The sequence below is a fragment of the Alexandromys fortis genome, unplaced genomic scaffold (genome assembly GCF_014885135.2).
Source record: "Alexandromys fortis isolate MF-2015 unplaced genomic scaffold, M_Fortis_MF-2015_v1.1 scaffold_94, whole genome shotgun sequence".
In the NCBI taxonomy this organism is placed as follows: Eukaryota; Metazoa; Chordata; class Mammalia; order Rodentia; family Cricetidae; genus Alexandromys; species Alexandromys fortis.
In genome coordinates, this window is record NW_026067979.1 from 1,126,293 (window position 1) to 1,149,025 (window position 22,733).

General features: G+C 47.0%; 2 protein-coding genes across 3 annotated transcripts in view; one reads left to right on the top strand and one right to left on the bottom strand.

Annotated features, from left to right (window-relative positions):
* Mppe1 (metallophosphoesterase 1) overlaps positions 1-3,888 on the top strand; it is a 23,530-nt gene extending 19,642 nt beyond the window's left edge. Inside the window, exons 6-7 of the mRNA XM_050157874.1 lie at positions 424-622; positions 1,497-3,888. Coding sequence (XP_050013831.1) covers positions 424-622; positions 1,497-1,679 — 382 coding nt within the window. The 3' untranslated portion in view covers positions 1,680-3,888. The remainder of the gene's footprint in view (positions 1-423; positions 623-1,496) is intronic.
* A 143-nt stretch (positions 3,889-4,031) lies between these two features.
* The window catches only part of Gnal (G protein subunit alpha L), a 97,019-nt gene continuing 78,317 nt past the window's right edge, over positions 4,032-22,733 (bottom strand). For both annotated transcript variants that reach the window (XM_050157897.1, XM_050157898.1), the window contains exons 6-12: positions 15,182-15,236; positions 13,258-13,331; positions 12,415-12,473; positions 11,954-12,074; positions 9,657-9,787; positions 6,614-6,681; positions 4,032-4,595 (exon numbers count right to left, since the gene is read on the bottom strand). In XM_050157897.1, the coding sequence (XP_050013854.1) occupies positions 4,449-4,595; positions 6,614-6,681; positions 9,657-9,787; positions 11,954-12,074; positions 12,415-12,473; positions 13,258-13,331; positions 15,182-15,236 (655 nt within the window). In that variant the 3' untranslated portion in view covers positions 4,032-4,448. The remainder of the gene's footprint in view (positions 4,596-6,613; positions 6,682-9,656; positions 9,788-11,953; positions 12,075-12,414; positions 12,474-13,257; positions 13,332-15,181; positions 15,237-22,733) is intronic.

Below are 22,733 nucleotides of genomic sequence, written 5' to 3' on the forward strand. Positions count from 1 at the left end.
AGAATATTGTATACATAATAAATAAACAAATATTTAAAAAAAAATGAATTGAGCGTAACCGAAATTTAGAGTCTAATTTGGGGTGATTTAATTAGAAATGTACTTTCCTATATATATATTATATATATATATGCACACATAAACTATAGCATTTATGTATAATATGGAAGTATATTAAAATGTAAATTTATAAATGCTAAATGTACATATAAATTTATATTTCAAATGTAAATATATTTGTGGAAAGTATTTATGAAATAAATTTATAAAAATAAAGTAATAATATACAAGTTTGTGATAGGAAGAGTGGGTTCTAAGGTTTACTAGGAATAGGGAATCTGGGGAAAGACAAGCCTACCTTTCCTATTAAGGATTATCGTTATTTGAATGGGATGAGTGGCCATGTCAGCGACCCTGGTGAAGCCATGGGTGTATCAGTGCCAGTCTGAGCATTAACTCCCTGCCTCTTCTTGGCTGCCAGCTGCTGTGGTGGCTCCAGCCTCGCCTGGTCCTGAGTGGCCACACACACAGCGCCTGCGAGGTGCTCCACCCGGGAGGAGTGCTCGAGGTGAGCGTCCCGTCCTTCAGTTGGAGGAACAGAAACAACCCCAGCTTCATCATGGTAACGTAAACCTTTATTTTTATCTGAAAGCTTTCTGGAGTATTGAGATCAACACAGGAATCAACTATTTAACGGCTGCAATCTGTAAAAACATACAAAAGCCAGAAATCAGTCGCCCTCCTTGTACTCTGAGTTGTATACACCCCCTGTCTGTAATCACCTGTCTGGGGACACAGAGGCAGAACATGGCTTCAGAGGGACTCTGAGGAGCATCTGCCAGAATCTTATCTCGAGAGCAGAGGTGAAGTTCAACAAGAGCCAGTTTGTTTCCAAGGAAACGGTGTCTATACATCAGTAGACTTTGTCACCTCTCATTTCCTAAGTGTGCCAGGCGCACGCTGCTACAGAATCCCCAAGCTGGGGAAAGGTGCTGACCCAGTGAAACGCCTCCTTTGTAACCATGGGTCTTGCACTCAGCCTCATGCTGTTGTTCTATGGTTCTACCTAGAAAAAGGCGGGGGCCCCGTGTGTTTTCAAGTTCAAGTCAGTGAAAACATTTGCTGCCTTGATTCCACATTGCGAATCCACACTGTGGAGAGGCAGGGGTACTTCTGGGCGACAGTAGACTGCTCTGCTATCAGACGGCAGGGACACTCTGTCCTCTTGTTCCTCTGGGACTGATGCCTCTCCTTCTCCCTTCAGGGCTACTCTACTATGTGATCTTCCCGAGCCAGCAGAGCTTTGGTGTCTTTCTTTTGCTAGCACCTCTGTGGCCGGTGGTGACTTGTTATGCCTAAAGCTCCTTGGTCCTGAATGAAGAGGGCTCTTCCCTCCCGAGCCCACCCATGGGGGCCTAGAAGACAGCCTCTAAGTCATTGCTGTGCCTGGGACTCGCCCTTGGAACTCACTCATCAACTCTCTATTTCTTCCCCAGGGAAGTCTGACATCCAGAGACTACGCTCTCTCCAAGTGCTACCTCCCATTTGAGGACAGGGTGCTGACCACCTATGGCGCGGTGGTTAGCTTCCTTGTGCTCCTCGTCCTAGCTCACTTTGAACGCTTGCCTTCCTCTCTTCTGTCCGGTTGGAAGCGGTGCAGAACGCACATGAGAAGATGATGAAGCCGGTGATTGTTGCCTCTTGGTAATATCAATCAACACCAAAGGCATAGGACTTGTGGTGGGGCTCATGTGAGCCGCGGAGGTGAGCAAATAGTAGTGACTGTCCTTGTGCGCATCATGGGGATTCCAAATCATCCACGCCAGTGGCTGCAGAGTAGACGGCTGCCTGGCCTGCTCTCGTGCTATGAAAACAGAACATGTACTCGACAACACGTCTGTCTTTTTGTTTTATCAAATATATGTAGAATCAAAGGGTGCATCTGTACAGTATGTAAATGTCATGGACACTGTCACTTGCATGCACAACACACAGCCCTTGCTTCCCCAGAAAGGACCCGGCAGTCTTGGTGCACGTTGGAGGCTTCGTGTGCACCGAAGAGTTGGATTTTTCTCTGTCCCTCTCTGCAGTGGCTCTCAATTTCTCATAGATCATGAAGTCGTATGCTCAAAAGGACAGATTCAATATGCAGGAACTTGTTTCTGTGCTGATGGAATCAGATTTTTAGTTAAGTGTGATTTTCTCTTTAGGAGAAAAACCTGTCACATCTGATTCAATGCCTGTTGGTGATTCAAACTTCAAAAATGGAGGACCTGGATGTTTGAATTTGAAAATAAAGCATATATTTTTTTTCCCTAAAGGAGTCTGGATCTTTATAATGATCGAATCTTATTAATTTATATTTCTTCTATTCTGATTGAGCTCAGGGCTTCTGCATGCTGAGTGTGTGCTCTGTCAGAGTTATACATTCAGCCCCTAGAACACTTTTAAATAGTTCTTTAGTAACAGGGAACTGTTAGTGGTATAAAACTTCACGTGTATGTGTGTGTGAGCTTTTCTTCTTGCTTGGAACGTGCAGGGGAACTGAAAGTCACTTTCCTGTCGTGTGTGGGCTCAGCCGGAAGTTTGTGCAGCAGTGGAGAGTGGTACAGACAGCGGCGAGGAGCCGAGGAGCGTGCTGTCGCGACCGAGGCTGCCGTCCTTTCCCAGAGGAGCATCTCAGCCACGAGGAGTGTACAAAGCATTACGCAATGCCGACTTAAGTGGAATAAACTTGAGACAACAATAAGTAGATGAATAAGTAAAGTAACACAGGCGGTCACTCCTGTGTGTTTGTACTGATGAATATTTAACCTAGGACATCTTGACAGAGAACTCTAAGCCTAAGAGAACTATTCCCAGAGCCTTGGCCGTAGGTAGCGCCAACAGTGCCCTGACGCAGCTGCTGTTATGTTCTAGGCGTTCCTACCGTATACTCGAGGTTGCGGCTGCAGATCTCACATGTGGGGAGCAGCCATACAGTCTGTCTTTATATTTAAAACAAAGGTTTTTGTGGGGCTGGCGTTATGGCTGTGGATAAGGATTAGCAGTAGAGTGCTTGCCTAGCATGCTCCAGGTGCTGGGCTCGTCCCTAGCAATGCAGATAGATAGATACTAAGTAAATAGCTTTGTAGTATTTCATCTTCAGAAGGTGCCGTCCTTCCTGCCCTCACTCCGCTACAACATTGACGCTACTTCACTTTCCTCTGGTCACCTGTTTATCATAAGATGGGACTGTATCTAGAACTTAACTAGGGGGTAGTAGGCCTGCTCCTGCCTAGGGAACCTGAAGGAGTCTTCAGAAACATTTCATCTGTGTGCGGGGGGGGGGGGGGGGGGGGGGGGGGGTAGGGGGAGAGAAAACCCTTAGTACCCTAAAAAAAAAGTAGCTTCTAATTTATGCCTTGGAATTGGGTGGTCCCAGTGTTTGCAGCAGCTGAGATTCAGAGCAATGAAAGCTGGCGGCTGCGACAGTTCCAGTATTGGGATGGCACTGCTGGTCAAGTAGATGATTCTGTAACGATCGTCCATAAATACCAACCTGATAAAAAAATATCCCAAGATGAACAGATCCCACCGATTCCCCGCTGTGTCTGCAGCAGGTTGTGTGGACCGCAAGCTGCTTGGCACAGCTGGGACATATTTCCTTACAGGTGGGGCCATCACCAAGGCACAGAACGCTACAAGGAGGAGGTTTTGTTAGGAGTCATACAAAAGAGTATTACATTGTGTGGGTCTGTACAGTCTAGTAAAGCAACAACAAAGAGAAACTAGGAAAGACCATGCCCAGCTATCAGGAAGGTGTAGAGGACACCCCCATGTATAGACAGGACACAGTTTGCAGTAGTGAACGGGGCAGCTTTTCTGCCTAAATGTAAGAGGCTCTGAGAGGCCCTCTACTCACTGCAACCGTGGCCGGAAAAAAATTCCTCTTGCTCTGTGGCTGGCTCGGGTCTACTCTAAGCATTGGGCCAGTGCAGATCAGAAGGGGCAGCTACCTGCTAGCCAGAAAGAGCCTCAGTCCATGGTGATCATGCTTGATAATTTGAAACAATGTATTTCTCCGATTTACCACGTTGCCTTTGATGAGTCAGCCCCTCGACCAATCAAAGAATCGATAGGTTCCCACTCAGACGGGTCACTGCAGTATCACCCATGTGAGAGTTGGTGGCTTTGCAGTGATAAAGATTGGTGGCGGGAGGCTGTGCAGTCCGGTGAGAAACAAAAGCTACAGAAACCAAACCTGGGGGACAGAGGTAGCCAGAGGCTTGGTGCTCACACGTAGGCATACCTAGGACAGGACAGGTGGCAGCCCCGTGACGCTGAAACACTCACTACGCCCTACCATGGCTCGGGGTGGACAGACACGCAGGCTGGGGAGATACACCGCCTCCTGGGGTGGCCAAGAGGGAGGAGAGGCGGCAGTGAGGAGGAGGGGTAGGCAGTCCTCACAAGAGTTCGTACTGCTTCAGGTGCATCCTCTGGATGATGTCACGACAGTCGTTGAACACTCTGCGGATGTTCTCGGTGTCCACGGCACAGGTGAAGTGGGGGTAGCAGTAATGTTTGCCATCGCCTGTGGCTGTGCTGATCCTCTGTGGAGAAGAAGGTTGTGCTCAGGACAACAGGGCCCAGTGCCATCAAATGGGAGGACAGCTTAAGGACTGGATAGAGAGGCTAGAGAGGACTTGGACCGACTGGGCTTCCCCAAACTGCTCAGGTACCAAGCATGCCCCAGGAGAGAGTTAAACATCCCTCGGCCACAGGCACTGAATCTGAGCTGAGGCGGGCTTTGGAGAGGGCAAGACAGGCCAAGATTTCCTGAATAGAAATTTCCAGCATCTATGTTTGTCTATGTTGCCCTGGTGGACAGAAGTCTGCTTACAGAAATATATTCTGCCTGGATATGTGGTAGTTACGGCAACTAGTGCATGCCGTTGAGGTGGGGGCCAGAGCTTGTCTCTAACTCAGTTTTTAATTCATTTATATTTACTTTGTGGAAGGGTCTAGCAATACTGCCTACACCAACCTTAAACTCCAGAATGACAGCCATCTTCCTACCTCACCATGCAACTCCTGTGCCACCCGATGCAGCAAATTTATCTAAGAATCCACATGTGATGGGTTGTATCTCAGTTATGCATTCTCCACACAGGTGATCTAGCTGGCAGCTGGCAGTGGACTGTTGCCGAGTGTGTGTGTGTGTGTGTGTGTGTGTGTGTGTGTGTGTGTGAAGCGTTCTTTGCTCTTAACGGTGGGAAGCACAAAGTCCATTTGCAAAGCTACCTGGGACAGACTAGGGAAAGGAAGGGCTGAATTGTATTTCCAAACTTCTGTGTTGGATCTGAACTCTCCAGGGCCTCAGGATATGCCTGCATATCTTTATGATATGATATGACAAGATCTTCAAAGAGACAATTATGGTTAAATAAAGTCTTTAGCTTGAGCTTGAGTTCAACACAGCTGACCTGTAAGGTGTCCCTGTAAGGGGAGGAGGTCAGGACACAGACATGGAGAAGCTGATCACGGGGACACAAAGTGGAGATGCTATCCATGAGCCGAGAAGAACAGCCTCAGGATTAGGTCCTTTTTTTGACACCTGACTTCAAACTTCAGCATCCCGAGCTCTGAGGAAGCATTTCCATTGGCTAAGCCTCTAGTCTGTGAGATGTTGGGGGTCTACGGGATGTCGCTTTGGCAGCCCCGACAACCCCAACAGAATCATACATACTTTCTAGCTACAGGTGATCCCTAGAAGCATCCCAGGGCCTCCTTTCCAACATCTTTTGTCTGCAAAGCATCTTGGGTCACAGCCTTTAGGGAGCTCTTAGGACCACATCGAGGGTCTTGAGGAAATGTTCATCTGGTTATAAAACTCCTGAGAGGGGTCAGAAGGGATGTTAGCTTCCCTTGTGAGTCTGTTTGTTGCTGGGGATGGAACCCAAAACATCAACCATTGCAAGGTAGGCAAAGTACCCTACCACTGAGCTATAGCTCTGGCCCAGCTTTTCATTTTCAAGCTTAAGGACATTGAAATGAATGCCTGCTCACATGCACCTCTAATCCCAGAAGTAGAGGTAGGAGGATGTAAGTTAGTGGCCAGCCTGGGCTACGCAGTGATTCTGAGGCCAGCCCGAGCTACACATACTCTGTCTTAAAAAAAAAAAATCAAGGACTGGGATATAGCTCAGTGGTATAAATGTATGTCCTGGAAAATAACCCAAAAACGGGCATGACAAGCATGGCAACTTGATAGAGGGAGGGGGCAGAATTCGGGCAAGTTCATTTTCATGCCAACCTGCTGGTGCTTTTGGGTGGAGGAAGCAGACACCAAGGATTGACTGTGTGCACTTTAGACTCTGCAGGACTTGCTTCTGTTTGGGAGACACGTGTGTGAACAGAGTGTGGCCCTGACACCTGCTCCTCCCTTCGGTACCTGGGTGAGAGATGTAACCTCTCTCACGTCAGTGTGCCGAGGCACGAGAGAGGACTGCTTCTGTCTTGGCTCAGGGCTTAGGGAGACAGTGAGACCATGAAGGGCTAGTTAGCACACCACAGAGAGCAAGGTTATTAACTGTAATGTGGACCACACAAGGGCAACAGAATTGCTTACCAAAAACAGATCTCGGATAAAGAACTTGGCTCTCGTAACTTTGGGATCTTCTCCTGCATCCGGTGTTGCTGTTGAAATTAAAAATGGAGTTTCATTTAACTGACGGAAGCAGAGATGCAGAAGAATGGCAACGCAGAAGGAATTAACTACACAGGGCTCTGTATGTTCATGGCATTAACATTCATCGCATGACAGGGCAAAATTAAATGTAACATTTAATTTTCCTTCTCCCAAAGCGTTTTAATTCTCATGGAGCTCCGAGAAAATGTCGCTAGTCCTCTGGTCTGGGTGCTGTGTCTACTTTCCTCATACAGTCTTCCTCATCAGAGTGTCACCAAGTGGGATGGCTCCACTGTCAGGGGCTCTGCCACGCTGAGGGGGATACAACACTCATCCACAGGAGTCCTGAAGGAGACTGGTGTCTTCCACCGGCTGAGGACACAGAACTCACAGAAGAGAGAGCTGGCCTCTGTAGATGTCAACTCTGCTGGGGCCTTGATTCTGGATTTCTCAGCCTCCAGATCACTTTGTTTACCAATCACCCTGCCTAAGGAATTTTGTTATGGGAACCTAGACAGACAGGTTACGGCAAGTAACACTTGCTCCAGAAAGCTTCTAACTGGATTCTGGACAATTCTGTGTCCCCTCCATCTTCCACTTCCTCTTCCAATCTGTGGTAGAGAGGAAGGCTGTGCTGTCTGGGATGCACCCCACTTTTTAAAATCAGCCTTGTAGGAGGACTCTCTTCAGGCTACTGCACAGACTTGGGTTGGGGGTCCTGGGAAGTCCACTGCAGGAGACCCTCTGGTGGCTATCAACCCAAGTATGTCCTGGAACCTCAGGATCTGGTGACATCTCCACCTCTGGAGATACTCTGGTAATTCATTGACTGGGAACTGGGCACTTGTTTTATGAAGGGATAACTTATAGACCCTTAACTGTACATATTTTTTTTAAATTTATTTATTATGTATATAGTGTTCTGGGCACCAGATCTAATTATACATGGGTGTGAGCCATCATGTGGTTGCTGGGAATTGAACTCAGGACCTTCAGAACAGCAGTCAGTTCTTTTAACCTCTGAGCCATCTCTCCAGCCCAACTGTACATATTTCAAATGTACACTTTGGTACATTTTGACATGTGTTGGCTTATCAGATTATCACTATGAACAAAATAACGAGCGATCAAAGTAGTATTCAGCGTTATTGGAAGTGCCCCCATTTTCTTCTGCAGCCCTCTCTTTCTGTTCCCAACCAAGCAAGTATGATTCTGGCACTACAGTCTGTGTATTTCCTATACTTTCCACAGCCCGAAGTCCTCTTGGCTCGGATTCTTTTATCCTGTGTAATTACTGAGCCTTTCATCCATGCTGCACTGATCCACTCCCTTGCTTTTCTTTCTTTCTTTCTTTCTTTCTTTCTTTCTTTCTTTCTTTCTTTCTTTCTTTCTTTCTTTCTTTCTTTCTAATATTTATTTATTATGCCTACAGTGTTCTGCCTACACGTATCCCTTCAGGCCTGAAGAGGGCGCCAGATCTCATCACAGATGGCTGTGAGCCACCATATGGTTGCGGGGGAATTGAACTCAGGACCTCTGGAAGAGCAGCCAGTGCTCTTAACCTCTGAGCCATGTCTCCAGCCCGACTCCCTTGCTTTTCTTGCTGGCTGCGTCTGAGTTGAGGATCACCAAGCAGGATGGGGAGTCTGGGCTACCAGCAGTCACTATCCATGCCAGGGAGTGACGGGTGCCCTGGAGTCACAGATGAACCGGACACATGGTACTGGGTGAGCATCAGGCCGGAACCAAGGTTCCTTCAGCCATCACAGTGAATCCCTTTGGTGTCCCTTCGCTGGGAAGCTCCACTTCCAAGAGCAGAGTTCATGCCACTGAGGTGGTGCTCTTTAACGGGGCATAAAGGAGTGTTTGTGTTTTGGAAAGATGGGCTGTGCCAAAAACCCAAGTGCTCAAGCAAACATGCATGCATGCATGCGTGAAGAATGTATGCACACACACACATATGCATAGCCATGGAGGCTAAGCTGGAAGCTGAGAGTCACTGAACAGTGAGGTCAGGACCACACCTGGAGAAGTAATGCATGGAGGAGTGGCCACAGAACTCAGCTGCTGGCTGGCCTAGGGGGCAGTGAGAGACAGGAAGTATCTGGGCAGAGGGGCAAGACAATCTTCTGGGAAGACAGAGAAGCAACTGAAGCCACACCTCAGCTTTTCCCAGAGCCCTGGCTCAGCCTGGGACAGCAACTACCCAGACTGTGAGGTGAGATCTGAGAATGCTCTGACTGCCAAAGGGCCTGTGTGGTGGTGTGCTTCTTTAATCCCAGTACTGGGGAGAGAAGGGCGCGCAGGTGTGTGTGTGTGTGTGTGTGTGTGTGTGTGTGTGTGTGTGTCTGTCTGTCTGTCTGTCTGTCTGTCTGTCTGTGTGTGTGTTTTCTCTATGAGTTCAAGGACATTCTGGTCCACGTAGTGAATTCCAGGCCTGCCTGAATTATATAAGGCGCCGTCTCAAACCAAACCAAACCAAACCAAAAGCAGACCTCCAAACTAACTAACCAGCCACACCAAACAGAAACAAAGCGGCAGCAGTCGGGGCTGTGAGTTCGAGACCAGCCTGGTCTACAGAGCTAGTTCCAGGACAGGCTCCAAAGCCACAGAAAAACCCTGTCTCGAAAAACCAAAAAAACAAAACAAAACAAAACAAAAACCTTAGGGTACATATTTGAGGTACACAGAAATATATTCCAATATCAGTGAGTTTTGTTTTTAATGAAATAGAGTCACATCTCCCAGATAAGCAAACATTCCAAAATTCAAAAAATTATAAGCTCGACACTTGTGGTCCTGAGCATTTTGGATAGGGTTACTCATCCCATACCCTAGTGCTTTGGGGGCACATAGAGAGGATGTTTTAAACTTAGGCAGTTCTCAGATTCACCAGACAATGCTGATTTGCAGTTTATAGAACGATGAGAAAAGAATAGTTGGCTCTTGCAGCTGTAAGAGAGACCGTGTTTTGAAATCTTACCATCTTCGGGGACAGTGTAATTGGCATACTCTGGGAAATAGTCTTCAATTTTTGATTTCCCTGCCAAGACTTTTTCTGCCAGCATATCTTGTTTGTTCAAGAACAAGATGATAGAAATGGTCCGCAACCACCTAGAAAGAACACAAATCCACACCAGTTTCACGACACTAGCACATGAAAGTACCAGTCACCACGACGCTGCCAGACTAACTGGGACTCTGATGCTGCTGCTTAGTGGCAGGTGCTTGCCCCGTCTGAGACCCTGATGTCACCCCCTACCTCAGCTCTGCAAGGCAGGCCAACAAAGAGGTGGGAGGGAAGTGGGCCAACACCGGCATCTTCCGGAAACTGACTCACTATCACTTGTATATCAATGCTCTCACTCCGTACCAACCAATGACAAAGCCTTCGGAAGGTAGCGGTTCACTCTTTTTGGTGAACTCTGTGGGGACTACACTTATCAGTAACAGAGCAGAGCTCTAGGCATTCAGTGAATACACTTGGACTTTTGTGGTATAATTTTGGGGTCCAATGGACCAGAAAACTCCAATGGGAGAATGTTACTGAAGTACCAAAAGGCTCATTAGCCAATCACAGGGAGCTTAGTTAGCAGCCTGTCTTCTGTTTTCTCTCCTCTTAGCACAGGGGGACAAGGGGGCAGAACTAGACTCCTCACATGTTCTATGAGAAGCTAAAGGGGTGAGGCCCTGGAACAGAGGTGGTGAGGGTAAGAAAAGTTGGAGTAAAGACAAAAGGAACTTAGCTGCCACATCAACAAAGCCCTCTGAAATCCCCAGAGGCCCAAGGGATCAGTCCATAGGACACTGACCACAAATGTAAATGTAATACATTCCCCCCGCAGATGCGTTAGTTTGGCTTTTTTCTTCTACTTTTGTAATTTTTGTAGCTTCTACACAAACAAGTTGAAGTTATAGAAAATACACATATAATCAAATGAATTATAGCAAATGATAATTACTATGAGATTTTTATAATTTTATGCCTAGATTACTTTATTCTCATGCATATTTAGAAAGACAAGACTATAATTGCAACAATGTGGATGCTTTGCTGTGCGTGCCCTCTGACAACCATTCCGAAGAATACTCATTCTTCACACCTGGCGTTTCCTGGCCCCATTTCTTTCCCATTAACTCTGAAACCATAAAGGAGGATGGTAGTTGAACACTTGACAGAGAGATACTTATTCAACAATACAAACTTAAAATTTTTAAATAAGATTTATTGAATGTGTATCAATGTTTTGTCTGCATGAATTATCGGTGCACCATGTGCATGCCTGGTACCCACTGAGGCCAGAAGAGGATGTCAGATCCCCTAGGACTGGAGTTACAATGACCAGGATTGCCAGGTTGCCATGTGGCAGCCATGCTGGTTGCCACGTGAGTATAGAAATCTTCCAGGGTCCTGCTGAAGAGTAACTAGTACTCTTAGCCACGTAGCCATCTCTCTAGACTCATTCACTTCTGCCCCTTGGCATTCTGGAGTATCCTATGACTGTACTATGGCTTTGAGCTGTCGGGATTGTAGGGACCATCTAGTTATCCGTGAGCATTCTAAACTGGGTTCTTAAACAAACTGTCAATCAGGACAGAGGCATATACCTATAATCCTAGTAAATCAGGAGGCTGAGGCCAGAGGATTGAGTTTAAGGCCAGCTTGGGTAATATAGGGAGACACCAGGTCAAAACAAGCAAACAAAACTTTGAATTCTGATATAACGTGAGACTTTTATGGCAGATTTAAAAAGCCCTAATCAAGAACCTATAAGAGCTCCATCAAAGAAGAGTCCCCATGTATGCCTATCAGATGGGAAGAAAGGCTTATTCAAGTTGAGGATTTACATGTGTATGTGTGTGTGTGCACACACACATATGTATGTAGGAACTAGTGGACGCCAGAAGCTGATATATAAATATGTCTCAAAATAATCCTGTACTTAGATTGAGGCAGGGTCTCTTCCTTGAGCCTGTAGTTGGCCATTTTGGCTAGGCTGGTAAGGCAGAGCCCTGGGGATCTGCTTGCCTCTGCCTCCCTGTTTTTAGGTTACAAGTGCCCACGGCTATGTTCAGTTTTTTTTTTTTTTTTTTGTCTACGAGGTCTAACTACATAGCCCACACTGGCCTTGAACTCTGTGCCTCTTGATCTAGCTTTCCTAATGTTAGGAACACAGTTGTGTGCAGACACACTTGGTTAAAGAGGGTATTTTTAACAACAGCAACGAAAGCATTTGTAGTCTTCTGATCTGCGATCCAGTGGTGGGGTGTATTTGTCACCTGTTATTCCAGATGCTTTCGAACAGGTCCAGCGACTCCCTCAGTCTGTTGGTGTTGTTGTCCTCCCGGATCACCATGTTGTAGCTACTGCAGGCCGCCACGTAAATGATGGCGGTGACATCTGAGATGGGCAGAGAGGGGAAGGGAAGCACTTTAGATGGACAAAGCTGGCTTCTCTGGGATTAGGACTGCGCAGGTCTCAGGCACTGCCATTTGGGGATCGTGTCTAGAACAACTTGAATACAGGCTATATACACAACGGGGCATTGCTGCCAAAAGGTAACTGGAAACATGGGCGATTAAATGCTCCATGAGATTCACATTTGAGGAAGGACCATGACTATTTACTTCACATGTATGTTTACCAAGTTATACTTTACATAGAGATTAGAGTTTGATTAAAACACAGCTAGACACAGAGTGGGAGTCAGCACCCAGCCCTCTATGGAACAGCAAATCACCATTAAAGCACTGGATCCATTTTCTTCTCTCATCCCTCTGGCCGCCAACATCAAACATGCTGTGGAGGAGAAACAGAGGGGCACCGGTTATTCAGGGAAACTGGGGTAAGGGGCACATGCCTTTACCCTTCTCCCTTGTTGTCAGAATGGTCGGCCGCTCATAAGGCCCCTCTGGGTCTCTGCCCTTGTCTTTGAGATCCCCCAACTTCAGTTCTTCCTCTTTCATGCTGCACTGTGGGTATAGGAGTTAAGAGCAAGGCAGAAAGCTGCTGGCACAGTGTATAGAGGCATATAGTAGGTGCCTAATAGATGCCATGGTTCCTAGTTCATAGCACACCTTGTACCAGGCGCATGCTAAGTCTGTGCCGGGGCAGATCCTCTGATAACGTGTCTCACCTTCAAAAGACTGCCTCCCCTGGGGAGGTGTGGGGCTTTCTTCTGATCCAGCTCTGACCACAGCTCTCTAGTCACTGGTGCCTGGCAGGAGGACTCTGTCACCCACATTCAGGCAGATGACACAGCCCTCCCTCAGGCTCTCCAGTTGTCTGGCTCAAGTTTCCACACAGTTTTCAGTCTGAGTTTCTCTGCCGTGCATCAGAGGGACCATGGCCTATTATCTCCCTCCCTCCTGCTCAGTGCTCCCCTTTCCTGGAGCTGTGTCTCCATGTGGGTGAGCTTCTCAGTGCCCTCGCTGGAGTCCAGCCTCACACAGCCTGCCCTGAATCCCAGTTCCAGTCTCTGTAGCCACAAGGCTTTATGGCTCCCATTGTGGCCAGAGGCTGGCACCGGACTGGTCCTCCCACCTCTGTCCCTGTCACAGGAGACTCTTAGCAATGTACTCACTGAAAGTTAACTTTGTCCACTTGGAATCGTGTCTCAAAGATTCCTGAAGTCAGCACTCTGCATCTGAGGAGGTCCTGGAGCAAGAAGAGAGAAGGTGTGTCCTGACATAAGTGTGGCCACTGAGAAATGGGAAGCTCTAACGTAAAAAAAGGAGTGATTAAAATGCAGATTGTAGAAAACCTCCACTGTTGAATCAATTTGGCTCGTCACACTGTAACTGTGTTTTCATGCCCCTCAAGACTTTTTTTTTTTTTTTTTTTTCCAAGACAGGGTTTTTCTGTGTAGCCTTGGCTGTACTGGAATTGATTCTGTAGACCAGGCTCAAACTCATGGAATTTCATCTGCCTCTGTCTCTGAAGTGCTGGAATTAAAGGCACGTGCCACCAGCAACCTGGCACCTCTCCAGACTTTTAAGAAGTGATTCACGAGCCGGGCGGTGGTGGCGCACGCCTTTATTCCCAGCACTCGGGAGGTAGAGGCAGGCGGATCTCTGTGAGTTCCAGACCAGCCTGGTCTACAAGAGCTAGTTCCAGGACAGGCTCCCAAACCATAGAGAAACCCTGTCTCGAAAAACCAAAAAAAAAAAAAAAAAAAAAAAAAAGAAGTGATTCACGCCCACATCTTGCTGTTACGTGACAGTCAAACCTCAGTACACAGCATTCAGGGACAAAGTCTTGACCTATGTTCTGTGGCTACACTGGAAGTCTCTACTGGGACTGGGCTGGTAGGCGCTTAACTGTCATTCGTGAGTCAGGGACCTCAGGGCTGGAAGCTGCTTCACTTTAGTGGGGTTGCTGTCACTTCCTTGCCTAGTTCTGCTCCCTCTAAGAGCACAGTTGATAAGGTCCCAAGGGCAAGGGAAAGCGACAGTTTCACACAGCTGACGTCACCCTGTCCTGGGCAGCTGTCATTATGCTGTTTACGAATCAGCCACCCTGGGAGACGAGCGAAGCTTCTGCTGTTTGATAATCACATCATCACACCTGTGTAGGTTCCCTTTGAGGCTCCTTCCTGATGTTAGAGAGCCAAGTGACACCGTGGGATGTGTTTGTATTAGCATATTAATTACATGGTATGGTAGTTTCATACTTGTATAGCATCTATTTTGAGCATGTTCCCTTTTCTCCTATTACTCTTTCCCTCCTTCTGATGCCACTTCTTCCTTCCAACTAGTCCCTTCTAGTTTCATTTTGTGTGTGTGTGTGTGTGTGTGTGTGTGTGTGTGACTCAATGGGCTTAATCAGGGTTGCTTACAGGAACATGGGTGAAGGGTTATTTACAGGAGAGAAAATGTCTCTACCTTCCCCAAACCATTGACTCCCCCCAGAACCTTCATGAGCCTCATACTGCAGGAACATTTTAAGCTCTTTGAGTCAGCCATAGAGACAGATACCCAGAGGAGAAAGAGGAACTTCCATCTCCAGGGAACACAGAGGAAAGAGAACCTCCATGTGGTTCAAGCCCCAGGCCTCCAGGGGCTGCGAATGCTCAGGGTAAGGTAGCAGGGCTAGTTTGCATGCAGTCTTTGTCTGCTCAATATGAGGGCACACTTGCAGGACACCTGGAGATGTACTATGGGACCTGGGGTTCAAGTCTGAAGTCCAAAGCAGAAAAGGAGCCAGTATACTCAGGTGGGAAGCGAAGGCCTGGCTTCCTCAGCAATAGGCCTAGGAAGCCTGGGAATCACCTGCTCCTATGCTGCATGGGGTTTGCCCTGCACACTGGCAGGGACTTGACTAGGCGGCACAGCACAAGACTGGGGAGTGAAGACTCCGAATTTGGTGGCAGGACCAACATAAGGGGCAGAATAACAAGACCCAAGAAACAGTCATCATGGGTTTGCTTTCCCTGAATCTTCTGAATTACCGCACAACACTCTTGGCAGACTATCTCAGAAGCTCCTGGTGGCTTTCTTTACACGTACCTGGTCTGTGGGTGTGTAGTCAACCAGACTGACGCTGTCAATCCTTTCCAGGAAGCTGCAAAGAAAGGCAGTACAAGGTCAGGCTGTTTCTCTGGCCCTTCGTCCCTGTGCCTGGGCTATGTTAATAGGGCATTTGCAAGAGGACAGTGAGGACAGGCCTAAGTGCTGCTGTGTATTTGTCTCAAGGGGAGGCCAAGGCCTGCATTCTGTTTGACTTTGAGATTCTGTTCTTTCACCTCTGCTTTCCTTCCTTCTTCCCTGGTCCTGGAAGGTTAGAAGTGGCTGCTTTGAAACTGGGGGGGAGGGGGGGGAATGAAGCCGCATCCCTGGCCAAGCTGGTAGGAAAAGGAGCTGCAATGTTAATACAAAAACAGAAAGCAACAACGTTCCTAAGAACAAAAATATGTGTATAAAAGTCAGCGGGTGTGCATGAGTATGACTGTATGTTGTATTTCTGTTTGCATGTGTTTGTGAGAAATGGAGTGTGTGAACGATGGTGGGAGGGCGTGGAAGGATGCGCGTGTTTTTATAGGTGAGACAGTGTCTGCAGATTTCATCAGCACAGGCCAAGCAGCTCTCAGTGGAAGCTCAAGGGCAGGATGGTCAGAACTGCATAGGGTGTGGCAGGTGAGTCAACGGAGAGACACTTCCGGATCTGTCCTGTTCCTTATGTAAAAGGCCACTTCCTCCTGTTCTCAGAGGTGAGACCCTGTTTCAGACCCTCTGCCTCCATGAGGCCTGGCTTTCCAGGTCCTGGCACTTGCCACACACTGGCGTTATTTATATCTTTTCTGTCTAAGTGTAGGATATGGAGCGCGGGTCTTCATCCTGGAGACTCTGGGGTCTCTAGCATCAGTGCAGTGCCCTGTCCTTAGGAAACATACTTGGAAGGAACACACATCCATTCCTCCTTCACCTAAAAGGCAGCGAGCAAGGTCGCTGACAGGAAGGGCTGGAAGGAGCTAAACATTGAATATGAAGCTGCTGGCTAGAGTCAGTTAGCTTAGGAAGCAATTTAAAACGGTGCACACAGGGCGGAGCAAGTGGGTGCGTACACTTGGATGATGATTATTACAAGTAGAAAGAGTGAAATGTGGCTGACAAAAAGTCATATGAGGTTCCTGAGGGATGTAACTAAACACTGCCTTCCAGAGGAAATGGTGGGAGGGAAGAGGGGGGCCTTCCCGCAGCCTGTCCAAGTTGTGAGACTGAGAGGCCAACAAAGGGGCGAAGGTGCCCCAGTCTTCCCCGACTCTCCTCCACAAGGTGGTTTCCAAATTCTGTGTAGCTCTGACCCCTGCCCTTCCTCCAGGCAACCTGCAGAAGTGCTTCTTCAAGCTGGGGCTTGTACCTAAAGGGCAGAGGTTTTAGAAGGCTTTTCCAAAGTCAGAACAGTCTCCCTAAGTGGGATTCTTCAGGAGCACGAGGGCGGGCAACTAGCCACACCTGTTGACAATAGCCTTGAGAGAGCAGAATCCTGATTTACAACTAGGTGGGACCTTCTTTGAGTTAGAGGCACAATAATCTCGACTGAACTAAAAACACGTCTCAAACTCCCTGACCTTTGGCCTCCTTGGGCTTCCACAAAAGCCACAGAAAACTCCAACTGTATAAAACCACCTGTGCTGTGGACACTAAGCCCCCTTAGTTGTGGCCATGAGCCTGGTTCTGTAATTTTGTAATTTCAGTTACTAGGGAGGTTGTGGCAGAGGAATTACAAGTTCAAGGCTTGCGTTAGCTACAAATGGGTTCAAGGCCAGCTGAGAAACTTAGTGAGATTCTATCTCAATAAATAAATGAATAAAATAAATAAATAAAAGGAAGGGGACCTGCAGAGTTAGCTCATTGGTAAATGCTCACGTAGTATATTGGAGGCTCTGGGCTTAAACCCCAGCACATAAAACAAACAATTCACCCCGCCCCCACTATCTTTGCTATTTTCCAGTTTTTCCTGGTACAGCTGAAGGCGTGAATGCTGGCAGGACTGTTCTCACCGGAATCACTCAAAAGTTGGTGGCCATGAAGATGATCAGGAAGTGGGGACAAGGATAGCTAGGAGAGGTTGTGGGTATCCTTTGTCGTTAGCTTGCTGGACCTGCGGGAAAGCATCAGCTTTCTGTCATCCATCCACATTCTAAATAATTCCTTCGTGGAAAAAAAAAAAATAAAAAGAGCAAGCTCTAACTGCTGAGGGAAGGAAGAGAGTTTCCTCCGAATCATGGTACTTATTGATGAGTAAAAAATGTCCATGTGGTGAGAGACTCCCAGGGCTCTGGCCTGGGATCCCTACACTGTTGGTATGATTTTGTCTTTCTAGTGTTTTATAAATGCTAAGGAAATTTGCTCACATTGAAGTCAGGAAACAGCTAAGCTGCCTGGTTTTTTTTTTTTTTTTTTTTTTTAAGACAGGGTTTCTCTCTAGCTGTGGAGCCTATCTTGGATCTAGCTCTGTAGACCAGGCTGGCCTCCAACTCACAGAGATCTGCATGTCTCTGCCTCCCGAGTGCTGGGATTAAATGTGTGTGTCACCAGTGCCCAGCCAGAACACAGCTCTTCCTTACATCATTGTTCTCTGCAACAGGGACGCACAGACTACCCTCCTCTGCAGGGCATGTTTCCTTCCTGTGCCAGTCAAACCAGCCCGAAGAGTGGAAACTGCTCAAGATGTGTCTCACTGGACCAAAGTAGAGATGGAGGACAAATGACCCCTTCCTAGTGCCTATACCTACGGAGGTTCCCTCCCGCATTCAGCCTTCCCAGGACCCCTACTGTGATACAGTTGAATTCTGCAAGGTTGCCATAGCATAGGACATATGCCTGGTCCTCATCTGTCATGACATTAAGTACCCGATAGTAGTGAGCACTCCCCGGCTGTCCCTCTGTGCAGTGGGTATAGGCAGTGTGTCAAAGAAAGCAGTATTGATTGGAATGTGGCTGAGTGGCTGGGGCATTATCCTAATCAGTAAGCTTAGCACTCTCCACCCCCATCCCCAGCTCTTCCTCCAAGGAAGCAGTCTGGGAATGTCATCTATAAATGACTTGAGAGTGAGAAGACAGGGTGTCTTGAGCCCTTCTGCTCACCCTCATCCTACTCCCCTTCCTGCTAGATCCCTGGACTTTCCTGCAGTTTACAAACAAGTTCCTTGTCAATGATCCCTAACCCCCTCTTCTCCACCTTCACTCTCTCCCTTCTTTGTGTTTTCATGGACCTGGGAATGGAAGTTAGGGCTTCATGCCTACTAGACAAACACTCTACACCGAGCTACGTCCTAGCCTACTGCTTTCTTCATAACAAATTCTCATTGGGTGGGATGGTTTGGAATACAATCATGACACCCTCTGATAGCTGGAGCTAATGACTACCACTGTTCATTAAATGTTTAACTGCTAAGCATTGCTCAGCACTTTCCATAAATAAACTCATTTTATCGTCACACCTAGACACTATTAATAACTCCGGTTTTCTGGCAAGGAAACCTAGGCATGGGAACTAAGTAACTCGGCAGAAGCCACAGCTCTGGTTAAATGTTAATATCAGATTCCATGACACCCGCAGCAGCAGTAGCAAGTTAATCCAATACAGATAACAAGAGCAAAGAAATCTCAGCACCTGGAAGTTTGAGGCAGGAAGATACAAAGTTCTAAGCTAGCCTGGGCGTGCTATTCAGTGAGAATCTGTCTCAAAAACCTAAACACAACAGTAAGAACACAAACGATCATTACTTGTCCTAGAAAAATAAGTTGACAGAGCAGGTGTTTCCTTGAGAAGACTGAGGAGTGTTAGCAATTGCAAGGTTGACGGAAGGTAGGGGACAGCCACTGAAAGGACCTGCACTTAGTGAACTCCAGCTAGGCCACTTCTCAGTGTGGGTGGAATCAGGAACCAAGTACTATCCACAGCATCTTGGCACAGGAAGGCTGACGTTGTCCCTGGCAGGTTCTTTCCTCTCCCTGAGTAATGAATGCAGTGCCCCATGACCTGCTTTTTCTCTTCCGTGGCTACCCTGTAACTCAACACGATCTAAAACTTCTACCTCCTAGGCACCTGTTACTGCAGCAAGTCTTTATCCTGTTCCTGAGACTCTCACATAGCTGGCTCCTCGGCACAGGATAATTTGTGAGGTAAGACCATTTGGGGACTCTTTAGAGACTGACCTCAGCCCCCATTCCCACTTACATACACATCTGTTCACCTAGATGTTTGAGTGAGAGCCTGAGGAGTTATCTCTGAGGCGCCTTATCCACATCTGTATCCAACACATCTGGAAGGCTTCCCCGTCCTTTCCACATTTGAGTGGTGGTCTGCAGGGTCTGGTTTAGACTCTGTTGTAGACATTATCTGAAGCTGTGTTACTTTTGTTTGTGCTGTGGAGCACTTTTCTGAACGATGTAAAGATGTGTTGCTTTTGTTTATGCTGCATTTGTTTAACTCTGTGAAGCTGTGATTCTTTGCCTGTCTAATAAAGAGCTGAATGTCCAACAGCTAGGCAGGAGCAAGGACAGGTGGGACTGGCAGGCAGAGAGAATAAACAGAAGGAGAAATCTGGGAGAAAGAGGAAGAAGGAGAAAGAGACCAAGGAGAAGAGGACACTAGGGTTCAGCCACCCAACCAGCCATGGAGGAAGAATGATAATAAGATATATAGAAGATTAGAAAGGAGAAAGCCCAGAGGCAAATTGTAGCCAGGATAATTTTAGTGAAGGAAAGCTAGCTACAAACAAACCAAGCTAAGGCTGGGCTTTCCTAAGGAAGAATAAACCTCCATGTGTGATTTATTTAGGGGTTGGGTGGTGGGTCCTCCAAAGACAAAAGAGCTAAAAGAACCTAAAGAACAAAGAGTTAAGAGATAAGAAAACAATAACAGTCTGGCATGTGTTTTCTTCTGTATATACAGCCGGGCAGAGGGTGTTTAAAGACAATGTGTACTTCCCTACGGTAGAGCTGTGTTGGAATCTTCTAGTCCATGCCTGTATTCCACAAACACTTATTGAGCTTCAGGTTAGACAGCAGTACAGGGGACAAGGAGAGTTGGCAATCCTGAGCAATTTATAATATCTCATTAAGAAATGTATTGCATTTTCCCTAGAGTTTCTTTTCATGGAAAGGCCCAGGGGTGCTGGCCAAGCATTCTCAGTGAACTTGGTGAGGGAGGTGGACGAGCTCAGGGAAGTGTTCTGAAGGGATAAATAAAACCCAGGTCCCAGCTAGGAATGGGGGGGGGGGAGTCCAGTGTAGTGCTGCCTAGTATGAACAAGGCCCAGAAAGAGTGAGCTCCTTCCCTCCAGCCTACACCAACACCAACGTGTCCAAAGCATCGTTAACCAGTCAGTTACAGTGCGTTCTCAGGAGAAAGAGGATTGCAGAAGTGATTAGGGGGTAAAAAGAGAACAGAAAAGTAATTGAATTTCCCCATACCCTAACCCAAAGTGCGAAATTCTCAGTGTATTTACATGGGCCAAAATAAGGAACTGTTGACAACAATGCTTCATTGGTTCTGGCTCGTTGGAAGATTTCTGTTCCGCGTTTTCTTTCTTTCTTTCTTTTTTTTTTTTTTCGAGACAGGGTTTCTCTGTGGCTTTGGAGCCTGTCCTGGAACTAGCTCTGTAGACCAGGCTGGTCTCGAACTCACAGAGATCCGCCTGCCTCTGCCTCCCGAGTGCTGGGATTAAAGATGTGCGCCACCACCGCCCAGCTCTGCGTTTTCTTTAGCAGCCTAGGGCTGTATCTGTTGCAGCTTTCTTCCCCAAGAGTTCCCACGTGCTGGAAGACTCCCCAGGAATACTGTTAACTCTGAGAAGTAGGTGTGTATTTCTGGAGGGGGATGGACATCTGCTCTCTTCTCCACGTGTGTTTTGGTCAACTCTGGACTGATGGTGATTCTTTTATTTAGTAATAACGACAAAGGAACCGAGTTTGCGGGGAACATGCACTGGCTCCTCTTTTGTCTTCATTCCCTGACAGCCTGGTGTGCCATCTACTCACAGTGAAAGACCTGGATAAATCCAGACCCCTCTAGCAGAAAGAGTAGAGCCAAAAAAATCCAGCAGGGAGAGAAGAACCAAAAATCTAGGTTAGCCGGTTTAGTGACTCTGTTCCAGGAACTAGCTGATTATAATCTTGAGAATCATCTTGAGAACCAGGGAGTTACCCCCTTGTGATTATCACTGATATTTTTGGAATTTTCCAATGACACCCTCCCTACCCCCTTTGGGTTATTGGGTTATGGTTTCTTCCCTTAAATACCCCTTCTCCCTGCTACTTGGGGTTGAACTCCTACCCCTGTGTGGGAAATGAGTTTCGGCCCCAGTGCACAGGTTCCTGTCCTGTCAATAAACCTTGTGTGATTGCAGCAAGGATGGTCTCTTGTGAGTTCCTGGGGGGTTGTGTTATCCCGAGTCTCCCCACTGTGGGGGTCTTTCAACATAACACACTGCACGGTCATCCCAAGTCCCCTGGGGATGATTTAGTACACAGGTTTGCACATGTTCTGTGCAAACACTTTGGTCATTTTATGAATACACAAGGAACTTCAGAAGCCATAGAGTTTGACATCTGTGCAAACCAGAACCAGCTGCCCGAGGACACAAAGGGCTAGCTGCACACTCATTTTTTCAGGTCACACCCTATTTTAGAAAGAACCAGGGTGGGAAACTGAGCATGTTGTAGTCAATGTTAACTTCACACTACTTTCTTAAGAGACATGAAACACCATTAAATATGTTCAGCTGAAAACAATACAAAATTACCTTTTTTGGCAAAATGATCTTTCAGGTCTTTTCTATCTTAGAAGATATATATAGTCACGGCTCCGATCTTACTAGAAAAATCACAGCTAAGCAGTCTCTTCCTTAGCAATTACTGCCTGCGAGAGGCAGCCAGATTAGGGATCTTACATTTATTATTCCCAGAAATAATGCCAAGCACTAAAATTTTATTAATATCCAGTAGAATGTGAAACAAGGGCATCCCCTATGAACGTAAGTTAACGGGAGTCCACAAGTCCATAAGCAAACGGGAGCTGTGTTTAGACTTCATTATCTCATTTAATTATCGTAATAGAACAATACCTGTTTCTCAAATGTTAACCACTGAGATGAGGGACCCTCGCTATTATGTGAACAATGGAATTGTCTATAATAAAGTTATTTCATTCTAATAACTGGCACATGTGCCAGCCTAGGGAACCCTTCTCCCAGACTGCTTTCTTTGATGCGAAATTCTCAAAGAGCAGCTTCCTTCCATCCTAACGCCCTTTCTAAAAGCTCTACATTCTTGGAAGGAGGGAAAGTACTTACAGAAGGCATCATTGCGCCTTTCCATTGTCCCCAAGGTGGTAGATACTTCCATTGGAAAGGAGCCCACATAGCATAACCTCCTTTGTTCATCTTTTAGGGGCCAGGGCCTTATCCATGCAAGGTTCACTCCCTTGGCTACACTAGCCACCCCTCCTCCCCACAGCCCAGATGACCGCATTCTCTTTGTGCCTGAGTAGTAGTTCATTCTATGGACATATCATATTTTGTTTAGTCATTCACCAGTTGATGAAAGCTGG